Genomic DNA, 18,432 nt, shown 5'->3' with positions numbered 1-18,432 from the left:
AGTAAAGTGACAATTATTTGTTTAGATTTTTGATATGATAGCAAATATGTTTCTAGCATGTGTTTTATTATTTTCCAGATGTACCTGGTTCTCCAGTCAACCCAAGAGTCACCGACACAACAAAAACAACAGCTGAATTGCACTGGGGCAAACCACTTAGTGATGGTGGCATGGAAGTCACAGGATACCTTGTTGAACACAAAAAGGAGGGAGAAGAAGAATGGATCAAAGATACAACTACGCCTTTAAGGATAACTGAGTTTGTTGTCCCCAATTTGCAAGCAGGATTAAAATATAATTTCAGAATTAGTGCAATTAATGCAATGGGTGTCAGTGAACCAGCACAAACAGAGGATCTTGTTGAAATTGTAGAACGTGAAGAAATCCCTGATTTAGAACTGGATGCAGAACTCAGAAGAACATTAGTTGTTAGGGCAGGTGCCTCTATTCGTATATTTGTTCCCATTAAAGGACGCCCAACCCCTGCAGTGACTTGGTCAAAAGAAGACTCACCATTGAAAACTCGTGCAATCATCGACAATACTGAATCCTACACCCTGCTGGTCATTCCTGATTGTAATAGACGTGATGCAGGAAAATATGATTTAACATTAGAGAATTCTGCTGGAAAGAAGACAGCTTCTGTGGTTGTAAGGGTTCTGGACACCCCTGGGCCTCCACTTAATCTGAAACCCAAAGCAATTGACAAAGAGAGTATCACATTGGAATGGGAAATGCCTCTTATTGATGGAGGTGCCAAGATCACCAATTACATCATTGAGAAGAGAGAGTCTACTCGCAAGGCATATGCAGCTGTGATCACAAAATGTGAGACATGCTCTGTCAGAGTTCCTGACCTAGGAGAAGGTTTGGAATATTATTTCAGAGTTTCTGCTGAAAATGAGTATGGCATTGGGGAAGCAGTTGAAACCCCGGACCCAGTCAGAGTATCTCAAGCACCAACTCCACCAGAAAATGTCACTTTTACTGATGTCACAAAGCACACAGTTAATCTTGCATGGACTAAACCAAAACATGATGGTGGAAGTAGAGTTACTGGGTATGTAATTGAGGCACAAAAGAAAGGAACAGATCAGTGGGCCCATGTGAACACTGTGAAGACTTTGGACTTTACTGTAAAAAATCTTAATGAAAACGAAGAGTATGTATTCCGTGTGATGGCCGTGAACAGTTCTGGGCGAAGTCATCCTCGTATGAGCAAGTCTGTTGTTATCAGAGAACAAAGTTCAGAACCAGAATTCGACCTCCGTGGTGTGTGTCAGAAGACCGTAATTGCCAAGGCCGGTGATGATATAAAAGTTGAGGTGCCTGTTTTTGGACGTCCTAAACCAACAGTTTCCTGGCAGAAAGACAGTCAAGCCCTCAAATTAACACAAAGAACATTGATTGAAAACACTTCTACCTCAACTATCCTGATAATAAATGAATGTTTAAGGAGTGACAGTGGAATATACTCAATGACAGGAAAGAACATTGTTGGCTCAGTCACAGAAAGCATTATAGTAAAGGTGCACGATGTGCCTGGACCGCCAAAGGGACCAATTAAACTGGACAAAATATCTCGTACATTTATTGAGTTCTCATGGGAATCTCCTGAAAATGATGGAGGCGTACCAATCAATAACTATGTAGTTGAAATAAGGGAAACTACTAGTCAGACATGGGTAGAACTTTCCTCTTTAATTATTCGTACAACATTTAAAGCAACTCGTTTAACTACAGGAGTTGAATATCAATTCCGTGTCAAGGCCAAAAACAGATATGGTACAGGGCCTCCTATTACCTCAGAAACAGTGGTTGCTGCATATCCATTTAAGGTACCTGGTCCACCTGGAACACCAGGCGTTGTCGCTTTCACTAAGGATACAATGACAATTGGCTGGAATGAGCCGGTTTCTGATGGTGGAAGCGAGGTCATTGGTTACCATGTTGAAAGGAAAGAGAGGAACAGTATTGTTTGGCACAGAATTAGCAAGGCACTTGTGGTCGGAAATCTGTTCAAATCTACAGGACTAGAGGACGGTGTGGCATATGAATTCCGTGTGATTGCTGAAAACATAGCTGGAATTGGAAAGCCAAGCAAAGCTTCTGAACCAATGCTTGCTCTTGATCCAGTGGATCCACCTGGTCAACCTGTCCCAATACATGTCTCGAAAAATGCCATCACTATTCAGTGGACAAAGCCGGAGTATGATGGTGGATTCAAAATTACTGGCTATACTGTGGAAAAGAGAGATCTTCCAGCTGGGCGTTGGACAAGAGCTAACTTTACAAATATCATTGAAACTACTTTCACAATAAGTGGTCTAACTCAAGAAGCATCTTATGAATTCCGTGTTCTAGCAAGAAATTCAGCAGGTTCTGTTAGTAACCCATCAGATCCATCAGATCCAATTATTTGCAAAGATGACATTAAAGAACCAAGAATTATGGTTGATGCTAAATTCAAAGATATTGTCCTTGTTAAAGCCGGAGAACAGTTCAAACTTGAAGCTGATGTTGCAGGCCAGCCATTACCATCAATGATTTGGACGAAAGATGGAAAAGATGTTGAAAACACATCTAAACTACAGATTAAAATGACAGAACTTTCATCACTCTTGATCAACAAGGATTCTGTCAGAAGGGATGGTGGTGAGTTCATTCTGACAGCAACAAATATTGGTGGCTTTACTAAGCATGTTTTCAATGTGAAGGTTCTTGATAGACCAGGACCACCTAGAGGACCTCTGGCCATTTCTGATGTTACAGCCGAAAAATGTGTGCTCACATGGAATCCACCTGCAGATGACGGAGGTGCAAACATCGAACATTATGTTATTGAAAAACGTGAGTCCAGCAGACTTGCTTGGACGAATGTGGCATCCGAATTGCAGGTTAATCAGTATCAAGCAACAAAGTTGCTCAAAGGAAATGAATACATTTTCAGAGTTATGGCTGTTAACAAGTATGGTGTTGGAGAACCTCTAGAGTCTGAAGCAATAATTGCAGAAAATCCATATGTGCCACCAGATCCTCCAAAAACACCTGAGATATCAGCAGTCACTAAAGATTCAGCAGTTCTCTGTTGGGGTGCACCAGCCAGCAATGGTGGAAGTGAAATCACCAATTATCGCATTGAGAAAAGGGACAGGATTAGTTTGCGATGGGTAAAATGTAACAAGAAGAATGTTACTGACTTGCATTTCAAGGTTACTGCTCTTGTTCCAAGCCATGAATATGAGTTTAGAGTTTTTGCTGAAAATGCAGCAGGAATAAGTGAACCCAGTCCTTCAACATCATTTGTTAAGGCCACAGATACTCTTTTCAAACCAGGTCTACCTGGCAATCCAAGAATTCTGGACACAACAAGTTCTTCCATCACGCTTGCATGGAACAAACCAGTTTATGACGGTGGTTCTGAAATCACTGGCTACATGGTAGAGACCTGTCTCCCTGGAACTGAAGAGGAAGAATGGACAATTGTCTCCCCTAAAGATGGTGTTAAGGGGACATCCTTTACAATTAAAAATCTTAAAGAAAATCAGGAATACAAAATCAATGTGTCAGCTGTAAATAGCGAGGGTATTGGAGATGCAGCACCTGTACCAGGTTCACCCAAAGCAGAGGAACGACTCGTACCACCAGAGGCTGACCTTGATGCTGAACTTCGTAAGATTGTAAACATCAGAGCTTGCAATACACTAAGACTTTTTGTGCCAATTAGAGGTCGACCAACACCAGAGGCCAAATGGTCAAGAGAGAATGATGAGCCTTTAGATAGAGCTACCATTGAAACTACATCATCTTTTACATCACTGATTATTGGAAATGTGAATAGATTTGACAGTGGCAAATACAATTTGACTGTAGAAAACAGCTCTGGAACAAAAACTGTCTCTGTGATAGTTAGAGTTCTAGATACGCCTGGAGCACCACAAAACTTAAAAATTAGCCAGGTTACTAAAGAATCCGTTTCACTTGTTTGGGATCCTCCACTTAACGATGGTGGCACAAAAATTAAGAATTATATTGTTGAGAAGCGTGAGGCTACAAGAAAGGCATATGCTACAGTAAATGCCAATTGTCACAAAACTACTTGGACAGTTGACCAGCTACAAGAAGGATGCAACTACTACTTCCGAGTTCTAGCAGAAAATGAATATGGCATTGGTCTTCCTATTGAGACTGGTGAATCTGTTAAAGTGTCTGAGAAGCCACTTCCCCCAGGCAAGATTACACTTCAGGATGTCACAAAGACAAGTGTGACCTTATCGTGGGAAAAACCTGAACACGACGGAGGAAGCAGAGTGGTTGCATATGTTGTAGAGATGCAGAGCAAAGGGAGTGAAAAATGGGCACAAGCTGTGATTGTCAAGGTACCTGAAGCAGTTATAACTGGGCTCACACCTGGTGAAGAGTATATGTTCCGTGTTTCTGCTAGAAATGAAAAGGGAACTAGTGATCCTCGTCAAATTGGTGTGCCTGTGATTGCAAAGGACCTTGTAATTGCTCCATCCGCTAAGATGTTGTTCTCCACATTCAGTGTCCTAGCAGGAGAGGATTTGACAATTGATGTTCCATATAATGCTCGTCCCAAAGCTGCAATTTCATGGCTAAAGGAAGCGGTTCCACTTAAACGAACATCCAGGGTTAACTTTTCCTCTACGGATACACAGTTGAATTTAGTAATCAAAGAGGCCTGTAGAGAAGATGTTGGCCAATATAGTATCAAACTATCAAATACAGCTGGTGAGACAACAGTGGATATTGGAATTGTTGTTCTTGACAAACCTGGTCCACCAACAGGTCCTGTTAAAGTTGATGAAGTAACATCTGACAGTGTTACCATTTCTTGGAAGCCACCAGAGTATGATGGAGGCTGCACCATTAATAATTACATAGTAGAAAAGAAAGACACATCCACAACTAATTGGCAGGTTGTAGCAGCAAATCTAGCAAGAACTCAGATTAAGGCAGGAAGACTAAAGACAGGCTGTGAATATCAATTTAGAATTGCAGCAGAGAACAGATATGGCAAAAGCCCTCTGTTGGTGTCTGAATATGTTGTTGCACAGTATCCTTACAAACTACCAGGCCCTCCTGGGACACCTTTCTTGCAGTCTTCCACAAAAGATAGTATGGTTATAGTGTGGAATGAACCTGTCATTGATGGTGGAGCAACAATTTTAGGATATCACCTTGAGAGAAAAGAGAGAAATAGCATTCTTTGGGTGAAATTAAACAAAAGCCTAATCCAAGACACAACTTTAAAGACCACAGGGCTTGAAGAAGGCATGGAGTATGAATTCAGAGTTTATGCTGAAAACATTGTTGGCATTGGAAAGGCTAGTAAGATCTCAGAAGGCTGTGTTGCTAGAGATCCTTGTGATCCTCCTGGAACACCAGAAGCTGTTAGAATTACAAAGAATTCTATTACAATTGCATGGACCAAGCCAGAGTATGATGGTGGAAGCAAAGTCACTGGGTATATTGTAGAAAAGAAGGAATTGCCTGCGGGACGCTGGATGAAAGCAAACTTCACTAATGTCATAGAGACAGAATATACTGCAACAGGTCTTACAGAGGACCAGCAATATGAGTTCCGTGTAATTGCAAGAAATGCTGCTGGAGTTTTCAGTGATCCTTCATATAGTACAGGACCTATCATGGCAAAGGATGAGATTGAACCACCGCGTATCAGCATAGATCCAGAGTACACTCAAGCAATTGTTGTAAATGCAGGAGACAACTTCAAGATTGATGCAGATGTTCATGGAAAACCAATACCAGCAATCCGTTGGATGAAGGGTGAGCAAGAACTTGGAAACACCATCTATCGTGAAATTAAAAGCACAAATAACTATACCTGTTTGACTGTAAAGGAGGCCAAACTTGCTGATGGAGGTCAATATACTTTACTGCTGCAAAATCCAGGAGGAGAGAAAGCTGTGCAAGTCAATATATGTGTCCTAGATAAGCCTGGCCCACCTGAGGGACCAGTCTCTATCACAGGTGTAACCAGTGACCAGTGCTGCCTTGCTTGGAATCCACCTAAACAAGATGGTGGCAGCCAGATCACTCATTATATTGTTGAAAAAAGAGAGACTAGCAGACTACTTTGGACAGTTGTTGAACCCAAAGTCCAAGCTGTAAGTCTTAAAATAACAAAACTCCTAGAAGGAAATGAATACATCTTCAGAGTTTTACCAGTGAACAAATTTGGTGTTGGTGAGCCCCTCCAATCAAGTGCAGTTGTCATTAAGAATCCATTCACACCTCCAGATGCACCAAAAGGAGTGGAAGTTTCTAATGTAAAGAAAGATTCAATGGTCTTAACCTGGGAGGCCCCAACAAATGATGGGGGTACTCCTATCACTGGTTATATTATTGAAAAACATGACAAGGAAGGCATTAGATGGACCAGATGCAACATGAAAACAGTCACTAACCTCACATTTAAAGTTACTGGACTCCTGGAGAATCACCTGTATGAATTCAGAGCTTCTGCTGAGAACGCTGCTGGAGTTAGTGAGCCAAGTTCTGCAACTGTATTCTATAAAGCCCTGGATCCTGTATTCAAGCCAGGTCCACCCCATAATCCAAAAGTGTTAGATATGACAAAATCATCTGTTGCACTTGCATGGGGAAAGCCTATTTATGATGGTGGCTGTGAAATTCAGGGATATATTGTTGAAGCATGTGAAGTAAAAGCAGCCACAGATGAGATAAAGACTCCAGTAGAAGAAGGAAAGGCTGCAGATGAATCAGCAGTTGTTGAAGAATGGACAATCTGCACTCCACCAACAGGTGTTAAACTGACACGCTTTACTGTGGAGAATCTGAAAGAAAAACAGGAATACAAATTCAGGATTTGTGCAGTTAACAAGATTGGTGTTGGGGAGCATGCTGATGTCACTGGGCCCATTCTGCCAGAGGACAAAATAGAGGAACCAGATCTTGATATTGATGCTGAGTTTAGGAAGGTTGTACGTATTAAAGCTGGAGGTTCTCTTAGGATGTTCATCCCTTTCAAGGGAAGACCAACCCCACAAATGAAATGGGAAAAAGATGGTGGGCAGATTAAGGAAACAGCTCAGACTGAGACCACCAGCAGTCATACTTCTCTGGTTATTGATAAAGTCAACAGGACAGACAGTGGCAAATACACTGTGACTGCAGAAAACTCTGCTGGTACAAAATCTGAAACAATTATTGTGAAAGTCCTTGACACTCCAAGTGCTCCCCTCAACTTCAAGGTGAAAGAAATTACAAAGGAATCTGTTACTCTTACATGGGAGCCTCCATTTTTGGATGGTGGCGCAAAGATCAAAAATTACATTGTTGAGAAACGTGAGAGCACAAGAAAAACATTCTCTGCCGTTGTAACAAATTGCCACAAACTCTCGTGGAAAGTTGAACCACTTCAAGAAGGTTGCAGTTATTATTTCAGAGTGCTTGCAGAAAATGAATATGGTGTAGGGCTACCTGCAGATATCACAGATCCTTTGAAGGTTTCAGAGGTGCCCCAGTGCCCTGGAAAATTAAGTGTTGTAGATGTTACGAAAACAAGTGTATCTCTTTCTTGGGAAAAGCCAATTCATGATGGTGGCAGTAGAATACTTCAATACCTTGTTGAAATGCAGGTCAAGGGTAATGATAAATGGTCTGGTTGTGCCAACGTAAAAACTTTGGAAGCTGTAGTCAAAAATTTGAACCCTGGAGAGGAGTACACTTTTAGAGTAGTTGCTGTCAATGAAAAAGGAAAGAGTGACCCAAGAACACTTGCTGTCCCTGTGGAAGCAAAAGACCTTGTCTTTGGGCCTGATGTAAGACCTGCATTTAGCAATTACAGTGTTCTTTTTGGAAAGGACCTTCAAGTTGAAATCCCAGTTTCTGGTCGGCCAAAGCCAAAAATCACATGGACAAAGGATGGTGCAGCCCTCAAATTCACAACAAGGGTTAATATTTCTAACACAGCACATAGCACTGTTCTTAACATCAAAGAAGCAGCAAGAGAAGATGGTGGGATGTATGGAATAAATGTGTCCAATGCTGTTGGACAAAAGGATGCAACCATTGAAATAATCACTCTTGATAAACCTGGCCCACCAACTGGCCCTGTGCGATTTGATGAGATAACTGTGTCAAGTGTTACATTGTCATGGGATCCTCCAAAGTATACTGGTGGTTGCCCAATTTCAAATTACATTGTGCAAAAAAGAGACACAACTACTACAACATGGGAGAATGTTGTCATTTCATTAGCAAGAACAACACTTAAAGTACAACGACTGAAGACTGGTTCTGAATATCAATTCAGAATCATTGCTCAAAACAGGTATGGCAAGAGCTATGCTTTGGACTCTTCAGCTGTTGTTGCTCAGTACCCATACAAAGAACCAGGACCTCCAGGAACACCATTTGTGTCGTGCCTGTCAAAGGATCATATGATTGTTGAGTGGCATGAGCCAGTTGCAGATGGAGGCAGTAATGTTATTGGATATCATCTTGAAAGGAAGGAGAGAAACAGCATTCTTTGGACAAAGATAAATAAGACACTGATTCAAGAAACAAGATTCAAAACCAGTCCTTTAGAGGAAGGTATCGAATATGAGTTCAGAGTCTATGCTGAAAATATTGTTGGCATTGGCAGATGCAGCAAAATCTCAGAGGGCTTTATTGCTCGTGATCAATGTGATCCTCCTGGAACCCCAGAAGCTGTCCATGTGAGCAAACATTCCATAACTATCCAATGGACAAAGCCAGAGTATGATGGTGGAAGTGTTATCACTGGTTATACTGTTGAGAAACGTGATCTTCCAGAGGGACGCTGGATGAAAGCAAGTTTCACAAATGTTATTGAAACCAATTTTACTGTTACTGGGCTGACAGAAGGTGCCAAGTACGACTTCAGGGTAATCGCAAAGAATGCAGTTGGCACTATCAGCAAACCATCATACAATAGTGGACCAATTGCTGCATTGGATGAGGTAGAGCCACCAAAATTCTCAATTGACCCAGAATACACTCAGACTCTTATTGTGAATGCAGGAGATACATTCAAACTGGATGCTGATGTCCATGCTAAGCCAGTTCCTACAATCCAGTGGATTAAAAATGACAAAGAACTTGAAAACACCATTAGGTGTGACATCAAAAACACTGATAACAGAGCACTAATTATTGTAAAAGATGCAGTCAGACAAGATGGTGGAAACTACACACTTCAGCTCACTAATATTGCTGGCTCTCAGACCGTTCAATTCCATGTAAAAGTGCTTGATAAACCAGGCCCACCAGAAGGGCCTCTTCATGTCACAGGTGTGTCCAGTGATAAATGCACACTAATATGGCGTGCTCCACTTGATGATGGAGGAAACACTATCACTCATTACATTATTGAGAGACGCGAGACAAGTCGACTTGCTTGGACTGTGGTCTGTAATGACTGCAAAACAACAACATACAAAGTGACAAAGCTCCTTGAAGGTAACGAATATATATTCCGTGTCATGGCTGCCAACAGTTATGGTGTTGGTGAGTCAATTGATGCACCATCTGTAATAATGAAAGATCCATTTAGTCAACCTGGATCACCACAAATTATTGAGGTAACAAATATCGCAAAGGACTCCATGACAGTTTGCTGGAGTGCACCAGATACTGATGGTGGAAGTGAAATTCTTGGATACATCATTGAGAAGAGAGACCGGTCTGGAATTAGATGGACACGATGCAACAGACAAAAAGTAACTGATGTTTGCTTCAGAGTGCATGGCCTCATTGAGGATCATGAGTATGAGTTCAGACTGTCAGCTGAAAATGCAGCTGGAATTGGAGAACCAAGCTTGCCAACTTCATATTACAAGGCTTGTGATCCCAAATACAAACCTGGATCACCCATGCATGCACATGTTGTTGATACCTCCAAGACTTCAATTACAGTAACATGGGGAAAACCCCTCAATGATGGTGGATGTGCAATTCAAGGATATATTGTTGAGATCTGCAAAGCTGAAGCTGAAGAAGAAGAATGGACTATGTGCACTCCCCCTACTGGCCTGCGTGTCAACAAATTTGAAATCACTAAGCTAACAGAACAACAAGAATATAAGATTCAAATATGTGCCATTAATAAATTAGGTGTTGGAGAGCCTGCGGTTATTCCAGGTACTGCCAAGCCCGAGGACAGGCTGGAGACCCCTGAAATTCACCTTGATTCAGAGCTGAGGAAAGGCATTGTTGTTCGTGCTGGAGGATCAGTAAGAATCAATGTACCATTTAAAGGTAGACCAGTACCAGATATCAAATGGACTAAAGATGACGGTGAATTGTCAGAAAAGACAGTGCTTGAAAAGGGTCTTAACTTCACCCAGCTTTCAATTGACTCCTGTGATAGACGGGACTCTGGAAAATACACAGTGACTCTACAGAACAGTAGTGGCTCTGTATCTGAATTTGTGGCTGTTAAAGTGTTAGATACACCTGGAGCACCACTAAACTTTGTAGTTAAGGATATCAAGAAAGACTCTGTCACACTTGTTTGGGAACCACCACTTATTGATGGAGGAGCAAAGATCAAGAATTATGTTGTTGACAAGCGTGAATCCACAAGAAAGGCCTATGCAAATGTAACAACCAAGTGCAGCAAGACAACTTTTAAGGTGGAAAATCTGGCAGAGGGAGCCATGTATTATTTCCGAGTTATGGCTGAAAATGAATTTGGTGTTGGTTTGCCAGTTGAAACAAAAACTGCTTCAAAGGCATCTGAAGTACCTCAGCCAGTTGGTAAGGTTATGTTGACAGATGTGACAAAAGTAAGCGCATCGCTGGCATGGGAAAAACCACAGCATGATGGAGGTAGCAGAATTGCAGGCTACTTGATTGAAATGCAGCCAAAAGGAACTGACAAATGGGGTGTAGCAACAAATGTAAAAACATGTGCAGGAACAGTCACTGGACTGACGGGTGGTCAGGAATATTTGTTCCGTGTTCTGGCCTACAATGAGAAAGGCAAAAGTGAGCCAAAGCCCCTTGCTGCTCCAGTTATTGCCAATGACCTCACAATTGAACCAAGCTTCAAGTTGCAGTTTAATACATATAGTGTCAAATCTGGAAAGGATTTCAAACTTGAAATACCTACTTTTGGACGTCCAAAACCAAAGATCACTTGGTCAAAGGAAGGACAGACACTTAAAGTAACATCCAGAGTTACTACTTCCAACACACCAACCTCGACAATCCTACAGATAACTGAAGCCTGTAAAGATGACCTTGGAAAGTATGCAGTTACTGCAACAAACAGTGTTTGTGCAGTTACAGAAGATATCAGTATTATAATTCTGGATAAACCTGGTCCACCTACAGGACCAATAAAATTAAATGACGTGAGCAACAATTCTGTATCCATCTCATGGGAACCTCCAGAGTATACAGGGGGCTGCCAAATAAAGCATTACATTGTTGAAAAGCGAGACACCACTGAAACTACTTGGCAAGTTGTGGCTGGATCAGTTGCCAGGACATCACTCAAAATTACCAAGCTGAAAACTGGTGCTGAATATCAGTTTAGAGTCATTGCTGAGAACAGATATGGTAAGGGTGCTCCTTTAGATTCAAAGTCCATTGTTGTGCAGTATCCTTTCAAACCACCTGGGCCACCTGGTACTCCATATGTGAAATCTGCCACCAAGGATCAAATGACAATTGAGTGGAATGAACCGGTCAATGATGGTGGCAGTTCAGTGATTGGATACCACCTTGAAAGTAAAGAAAGAACAAGTATTCTATGGACAAAACTAAACAAAACCCTTATTACTGATACTGTTTTTAAAATATGCAATCTTGAAGAAGGCATTGGATATGAATTCAGAGTATATGCTGAAAACATTGTTGGAATTGGCAGAGCAAGCAAAGTTTCAGAGAGTTTTGTTGCCCGTGACCCGTGTGATCCACCTGGAACACCTGAGGCTGTTGCAATATCAAAGAACCACATAAAGATTCAGTGGACAAAGCCTCAGTATGATGGTGGCAGCAAAGTGACTGGATATATTGTTGAAAGAAGAGATCTGCCTGAGGGCCGATGGATGAGGGCAAACTTTACCAATGTAATTGAGACAGAATTTACAAACACAGGCTTAACAGTAAACAATCAGTATGAATTTAGAGTAATTGCAAGAAATGCAGTCGGTGTCTTCAGTGAGCCTTCCGACAGCACAGGGCCAATTACTGCTACAGATGAAATTGAACCTCCTAGTGTTTCAATGGATCCTAAGTATAAGGATGTCATTGTTGTCAATGCTGGAGACAACTTAGTTTTGGATGCAGATATACATGGAAAACCCACACCTGATATTCAATGGCTAAAAGAAGGAAAGGAAATGGATAAGACACTGCGCATTGAAGTAAGATGTACTCAAAAATATGCTTCTATTACAATAAAAGACTGTACTAGATTGGATAGTGGACACTATGACCTCATTTTAAGCAACATTGGTGGAACAAAAACAATTCCAGTAACAGTAAAAGTTCTTGATAGACCAGGTCCACCAACCGGACCACTAAAAGTAGCAGGCATCATGTCTGATAAATGTCATCTGTCCTGGTCGGAACCCTCTCAGAATGGTGGTGCTAATATTTCTCATTATATTCTTGAGAAAAGGGAAACTAGCAGGTTATCATGGACTGTTGTTGATTCCAACATTCCTGCTGTGAGTTATAAAGTGACCAAGCTCCTGTCTGGTGATGAGTATATCTTTAGAGTTATGGCTGTCAACAAATATGGCATTGGTGAACCTCTGGAATCTGAGGCAATTATTGCACGCAATCCTTACAAGCCACCAAGTGCGCCATCAACACCAGAGGCAAGTGAGATAACAAAGGATTCAATAACTTTGTCATGGGGTGCCCCAGAGAGTGATGGTGGAACAGAAATTACATGTTATCACTTAGAGAAGCGTGACAAAGATGGTGTAAGGTGGACAAAATGCAACCGGCAGAAGCTTTCTGAACTGCATTTCAAAGTAACTGGTCTGTCAGAGGGTCATTTCTATGAATTCCGTGTGTCTGCTGAGAATGAAGCTGGTGTGGGAGAATCTAGTGATTTATCACTGTTTTATAGAGCAATAAATGCCACTACTCCCCCAGGTCCACCTCATCACCCTAAAGTAACAGATTACACAAACTCATCTGTCTCTCTGTCTTGGGGAAAACCTGCTACAGATGGTGGTTCATACATTAAAGGTTATATTGTTGAGATGAAAGAGGTTTCTTCAGAGGAATGGATCATATGCACACCTGCAGCGGGTATTCAAGCAACACGACTCACAGTTGAAAACCTGAAGGAAAATGCTGAATATAACTTCCGTATTTGTGCAGTTAATTCTGAAGGCGTTGGTGAGCCTGCTGATGTTCATGGATCGGTGACTGCATCTGAAAAACTTGAAGCACCTGAGATTGAACTTGATGCTGACCTAAGAAAAGTTGTGTCTGTTCGTGCTGGAGGATCCCTTCGTCTTTTCATTACAATTAGAGGTCGACCTGAGCCAGCTGTCAAATGGGAAAAGGATGATGGAACTCTAACTGAGCGTGCTCAGATTGAGTCAACAAGTTCATACACCATGCTTGTAATTGACAATGTTAATAGATTTGACAGTGGAAAATATGTCTTATCACTTGAGAATAAGAGTGGCACAAAATCTGCATTTGTGAACGTCAGGGTGCTTGATACACCAAGCTCTCCACAAAAGTTTGAAGTGAAAGATGTGAAGAAAGATTCAGTGACTCTCTGCTGGGACCCACCACTTACAGATGGCGGGGCTAAAATAACCAATTATGTAGTTGAGAAGCGAGAATCTACAAGAAAAGCTTATACAACTGTCACAAGCAACTGCACACAGACTTCCTTTAAAGTGGATGAACTGCAAGAAGGAGGCATTTTCTACTTCCGTGTGTGTGCTGTTAATGAGTATGGCTTTGGTGTGATGGCAGAAACAAAGAATCCTGTTAAGGTTGCACAGGTACCTATGCCTCCAGTGAAAGTAACTCTTGCGGATGTCACAAAGAATAGTGTGACACTTACTTGGGTGAAGCCTGTCCATGATGGAGGCAGTAAAATACTCTGCTACAATGTAGAGATGCAAACCAAGAGTAGTGACAAATGGGGTGTAAGCTGCACAGTTAAGGTTCCAGAAGCTACTGTGAGCAACCTAACACCTGCTGAAACATATTCGTTTAGAGTTATTGCTTTGAATGAGAAAGGCAAGAGCGAGCCTCAAGAACTTGGTGTACCTGTTGTAGCTAAAGATATTGAAATTGAACCCTCTATTCATCTACTATTCAATACTTACAGTGTTAAGGCTGGAGGTGATCTTACTGTAGAAGTTCCTGTGAGAGGCAGGCCTAAGCCAGTTGTCTCATGGAAGAAGGATGGCCTTCCTTTGAGGCAAACAACCTCTCTTTCAATTGTCAACACTATGGTGTCAAGCAAAATTATCATCAAAGAAGCTGCTATTGAACATGTTGGTAAATATGAAATCACTCTTGCTAATACAGCAGGCACTAAGTCAACAGATATCAATATTGTGGTTCTTGATAAACCTGGGCCACCAGCTTCAGTGAAGGTTGATGCTGTGACCTCCAACAGTATTACATTGTCATGGGCCCCTCCAGAATATGATGGTGGATGCTCCATTAATAATTATATTGTTGAGAAGAGAGATACCAACACAACAGAGTGGCAGATTGTTTCAACAAATGTTGCCAGGACCTCAATCAAGGTACCTCGATTGACACAAGGTTCTGAGTACCAGTTCCGCATATATGCAGTGAATCGCTATGGAAAGGGTAAGCCAATTGACTCACCAGGCATTACTGCAGAGTACACATTCAAACAGCCTGGCCCACCTTCTACACCCCGCGTAGCTCATGCCACCAAGGTCTTCATGCTTGTCACATGGAATGAGCCAGTTAATGATGGTGGTAGCACAGTCCTTGGCTATCATTTAGAACGCAAGGAAAGAACCAGTATTCTTTGGACAAAGGTGAACAGGACACTTATCAAGGACACTGAATTCAAAGTAACAGGTATTGAGGAAGGCATGATGTATGAATTCCGTGTCTATGCTGAAAATATTGCTGGAATTGGCAAGGCAAGCAAAGCCAGCGAGGCTATAGCTGCACGAGATCCTTGTGATCCTCCTGGTCAACCTGTGATAACTAGCATTACCAAATCTTCTGTATCTCTTTCTTGGACAAAGCCTGAATATGATGGTGGCGCCAAAGTTACTGGTTACATAATTGAACGTAGAGATCTCCCAGAGGGTCGCTGGATAAGATGCAATTTCACCAATGTTGTAGAGACTTACTTTGATGTTACTGGCCTTACATTGGATGCGCAATATGATTTCCGTGTTACTGCAAAGAATGCTGCTGGACTATTCAGTGAGCCATCCTATAACACTGGTCCTATTACAGTTAAAGATAATGTAGATCCACCACGTATTATGATGGATGTCAAGTTCAGAGATGTTGTGGTGGTAAAAGCTGGGGAAACCCTGAAGATTAATGCTGACATTGCAGGGCGCCCTCTTCCAGTTGCAACTTGGTCAAAGGATGGACATGAAATTGAACACAAAGCAAGAATTCAGATAACTGGAACAGATACTACTACTGTTATAGCAATTAAAGACTGTAAAAGGAGTGATTCTGGACAGTATGCTTTGACTTTGCAGAATGTTGCAGGAAAAGTTACAACACCAGTAAACTGTGTTATTCTTGATAAACCAGGACCTTCAGCAGGACCACTGTCAGTAATGGGACTCACAGCAGAGGAGTGCACATTGTCATGGGGACCACCACAAGAAATTGGTGGCTCTGAAATAACACATTATGTTGTTCAGAAAAGAGAGACCAGCCGACTGGCATGGACACTTGTACATGGAGAGGTCAAAACCACAACATTTAAGGTCACTAAGCTCTTGAAAGGAAATGAGTACATATTCAGAGTATTAGCTGTCAACAAGTTTGGACATGGTGAAGCCCTTGAAAGTGAAATTGTCAAGGTCACTGATCCATACACTATCCCAACAGCCCCATCAAATGTTGAAATTACAAGTGTAACCAGTGAGGAAATGAATCTAACTTGGACAAAGCCTGCATCTGATGGAGGCAGTGAGATCCTTGGATATATAATTGAAAGGCGAGATAAATCTGGTCTTCACTGGGTTCGTGTGAACAGGGAGCTTGTGACAGACCTAACAGCTGTGATATCAAAAATAAGAAGAGGATGTGAATATGAGTTCAGAGTTTATGCTGAAAATGCAGCAGGTTTAAGTCCAGCCAGTGACCCATCTCCTTCAGCAAGAGCAGAGGATGAGCGTTTGGTGCCATCTCCACCAACTAAACCAAAGATTTTGGATCATACCAAGAATTCCATTACCATTTCCTGGAAAAAGCCATCATCTGATGGTGGTGCACAGATCCTAGGATACACTGTAGAATATAAGAAATCTGAAGATGAGGAATGGATTGTGGCAATTCAGATAACAAAGAACAATGAATTCACCATTTCTGGTCTTGCAACTGATGTAGAGTATGTATTTGCTGTTAAAGCAATAAACAAAGTTGGTGTCAGTGAGAAGTCACCTGTCTCTGAGCCACAGTCAGCAACCGAGAGAAAGGAGGAGCCTGTGTTTGACGTTGATATTGAGATGAGAAAAACTTTAATTGTCAAGCATGGCAATTCATTTACTTTGACGACACCATTTAAGGGAAAGCCAGTTCCTTCAGTTACATGGAACAAAGAGGAAATTGATCTCAAAGCAAGGGCAAGCATAGAAACCACTGAAACATGCACATCTATTACTATTGAGAACGCAACAAGAAATGACTCAGGACAATACATTGTTACTTTGGACAATGGTGTTGGAACTGCATCTTTGCCCATGGTGGTCAAAGTCCTTGATACCCCTGGACCACCAACTAATGTGAAAATAATAGAAGTCACAAAAGACTCTGCTACAGTTACTTGGGCACCTCCAGAGAATGACGGAGGAGATGCTGTTAAGGCTTATCACGTTGAAAAACGTGAAGCAAGCAAAAAGGCCTGGGTATGTGTAACAAGCAACTGTCACAGTCTTACATATAAGGTTGAAGACTTGCAAGAAGGTGCTATCTACTACTTTAGAGTAACTGGAGAAAATGAGTTTGGACCAGGTGTACCTATTGAAACTAAAGATGGAACCAAGATCACAGGTATAAACCATTACCAGATTTATTTGTCTAAAAATGAGAAAATAATACGTTTCAGAATATAGGCTATGTATTTCTGGGCTTTCTGTATTAAATATGATTTTCTACTTTGCACCCACAGAAAAACCAAGTCCACCTACTAGACTCGGCGTCACTGCAGTAACAAAGAATAGCATCACCATTGCATGGTCAAAGCCAGAGTATGATGGTGGAAGCCGAATTACTAGCTACCTCATTGATGCCCTTGAAAAAGGACAACAGAAGTGGGTTAAATGTGCCAATGTTAAAGCCAACACCCACATAATTAAGGGCTTGAGGGAAAATGCAGAATACTTTTTCAGAGTTCGTGCAGAGAATCACGCTGGACTCAGTGAACCAAAAGAAATGATAATCCCTGTGGTTGTGAAAGATCAGTTGGGTGAGTATTAATTAATTTAATGTTTTCAGTGTTTGTTATATTTAAATCATCTATTAATCTTATACTTACAATTTCTCTCACTGTTCTTAACAGATGCCCCTGAGTTTGATATGAAGAATTTCCCACATAACACTGTTTATGTGAGAGCAGGATCAAATCTTACATTTGAGCTTCCTCTCTCTGGTAAACCAATGCCAAAGGTCACAATGACAAGAGGCAATGCTCCAGTTAAGTGCGGCAAGAGATTTAGCTTTGAAGTAACCCCTGAAAGTCTTAATGTCAGTCTCAAGGAAAGTATTGCAAGTGATGCTGGAAGATATGACATTGTTGCCTCAAACACAAGTGGAACCACCAAGATGTTTGTAAACATACTTGTCCTGGATAGACCAGGACCTCCAGTTGGCCCTGTTGAAGTTAGTGGTGTGGGAGAAACAAGCTTGTGTCTCAAATGGCTCCAACCTCTCTATGATGGTGGCAGTCCTGTCACAAACTATGTTGTTCTTAAACGTGAAACAAGTACTCCAGCTTGGACAGAAGTGTCATCCACAATTGCAAGAAGTGCTATTAAAGTCACCAAACTTACAAAAGGAGAAGAATACCAGTTCAGGATTAAAGCTGAGAATCGCTTTGGAATCAGTGACCACATTGATTCTCAATCAGTTACAGTGAAGCTACCATACAGTGAGTACTTGGATAAATGTACATTTGCAATTGTCTCTAGTTATGTCTAAATTTGTTAAACTTCTGCTGGTTTGCTGTGT

The 18,432-nt window shown here is 41.5% G+C and overlaps 1 protein-coding gene and 1 long non-coding RNA gene across 4 annotated transcripts in view; one reads left to right on the top strand and one right to left on the bottom strand.

Annotated features, from left to right (window-relative positions):
- Nucleotides 1-18,432, bottom strand: part of LOC137075620 (uncharacterized) — a 133,781-nt gene that overhangs the window by 50,137 nt on the left and 65,212 nt on the right. The gene's annotated exons all lie outside the window — the stretch shown is intronic.
- Nucleotides 1-18,432, top strand: part of ttn.1 (titin, tandem duplicate 1) — a 146,412-nt gene that overhangs the window by 101,859 nt on the left and 26,121 nt on the right. For both annotated transcript variants that reach the window (XM_067444381.1, XM_067444382.1), the window contains 3 exons: nucleotides 79-17,256; nucleotides 17,375-17,671; nucleotides 17,765-18,352. In XM_067444381.1, coding sequence (XP_067300482.1) covers nucleotides 79-17,256; nucleotides 17,375-17,671; nucleotides 17,765-18,352 — 18,063 coding nt within the window. The remainder of the gene's footprint in view (nucleotides 1-78; nucleotides 17,257-17,374; nucleotides 17,672-17,764; nucleotides 18,353-18,432) is intronic.

This window comes from Pseudorasbora parva, chromosome 5, assembly GCF_024679245.1.
Source record: "Pseudorasbora parva isolate DD20220531a chromosome 5, ASM2467924v1, whole genome shotgun sequence".
Taxonomy (NCBI): Eukaryota; Metazoa; Chordata; class Actinopteri; order Cypriniformes; family Gobionidae; genus Pseudorasbora; species Pseudorasbora parva.
This window is presented reverse-complemented; position numbering and strand designations above follow the sequence as displayed.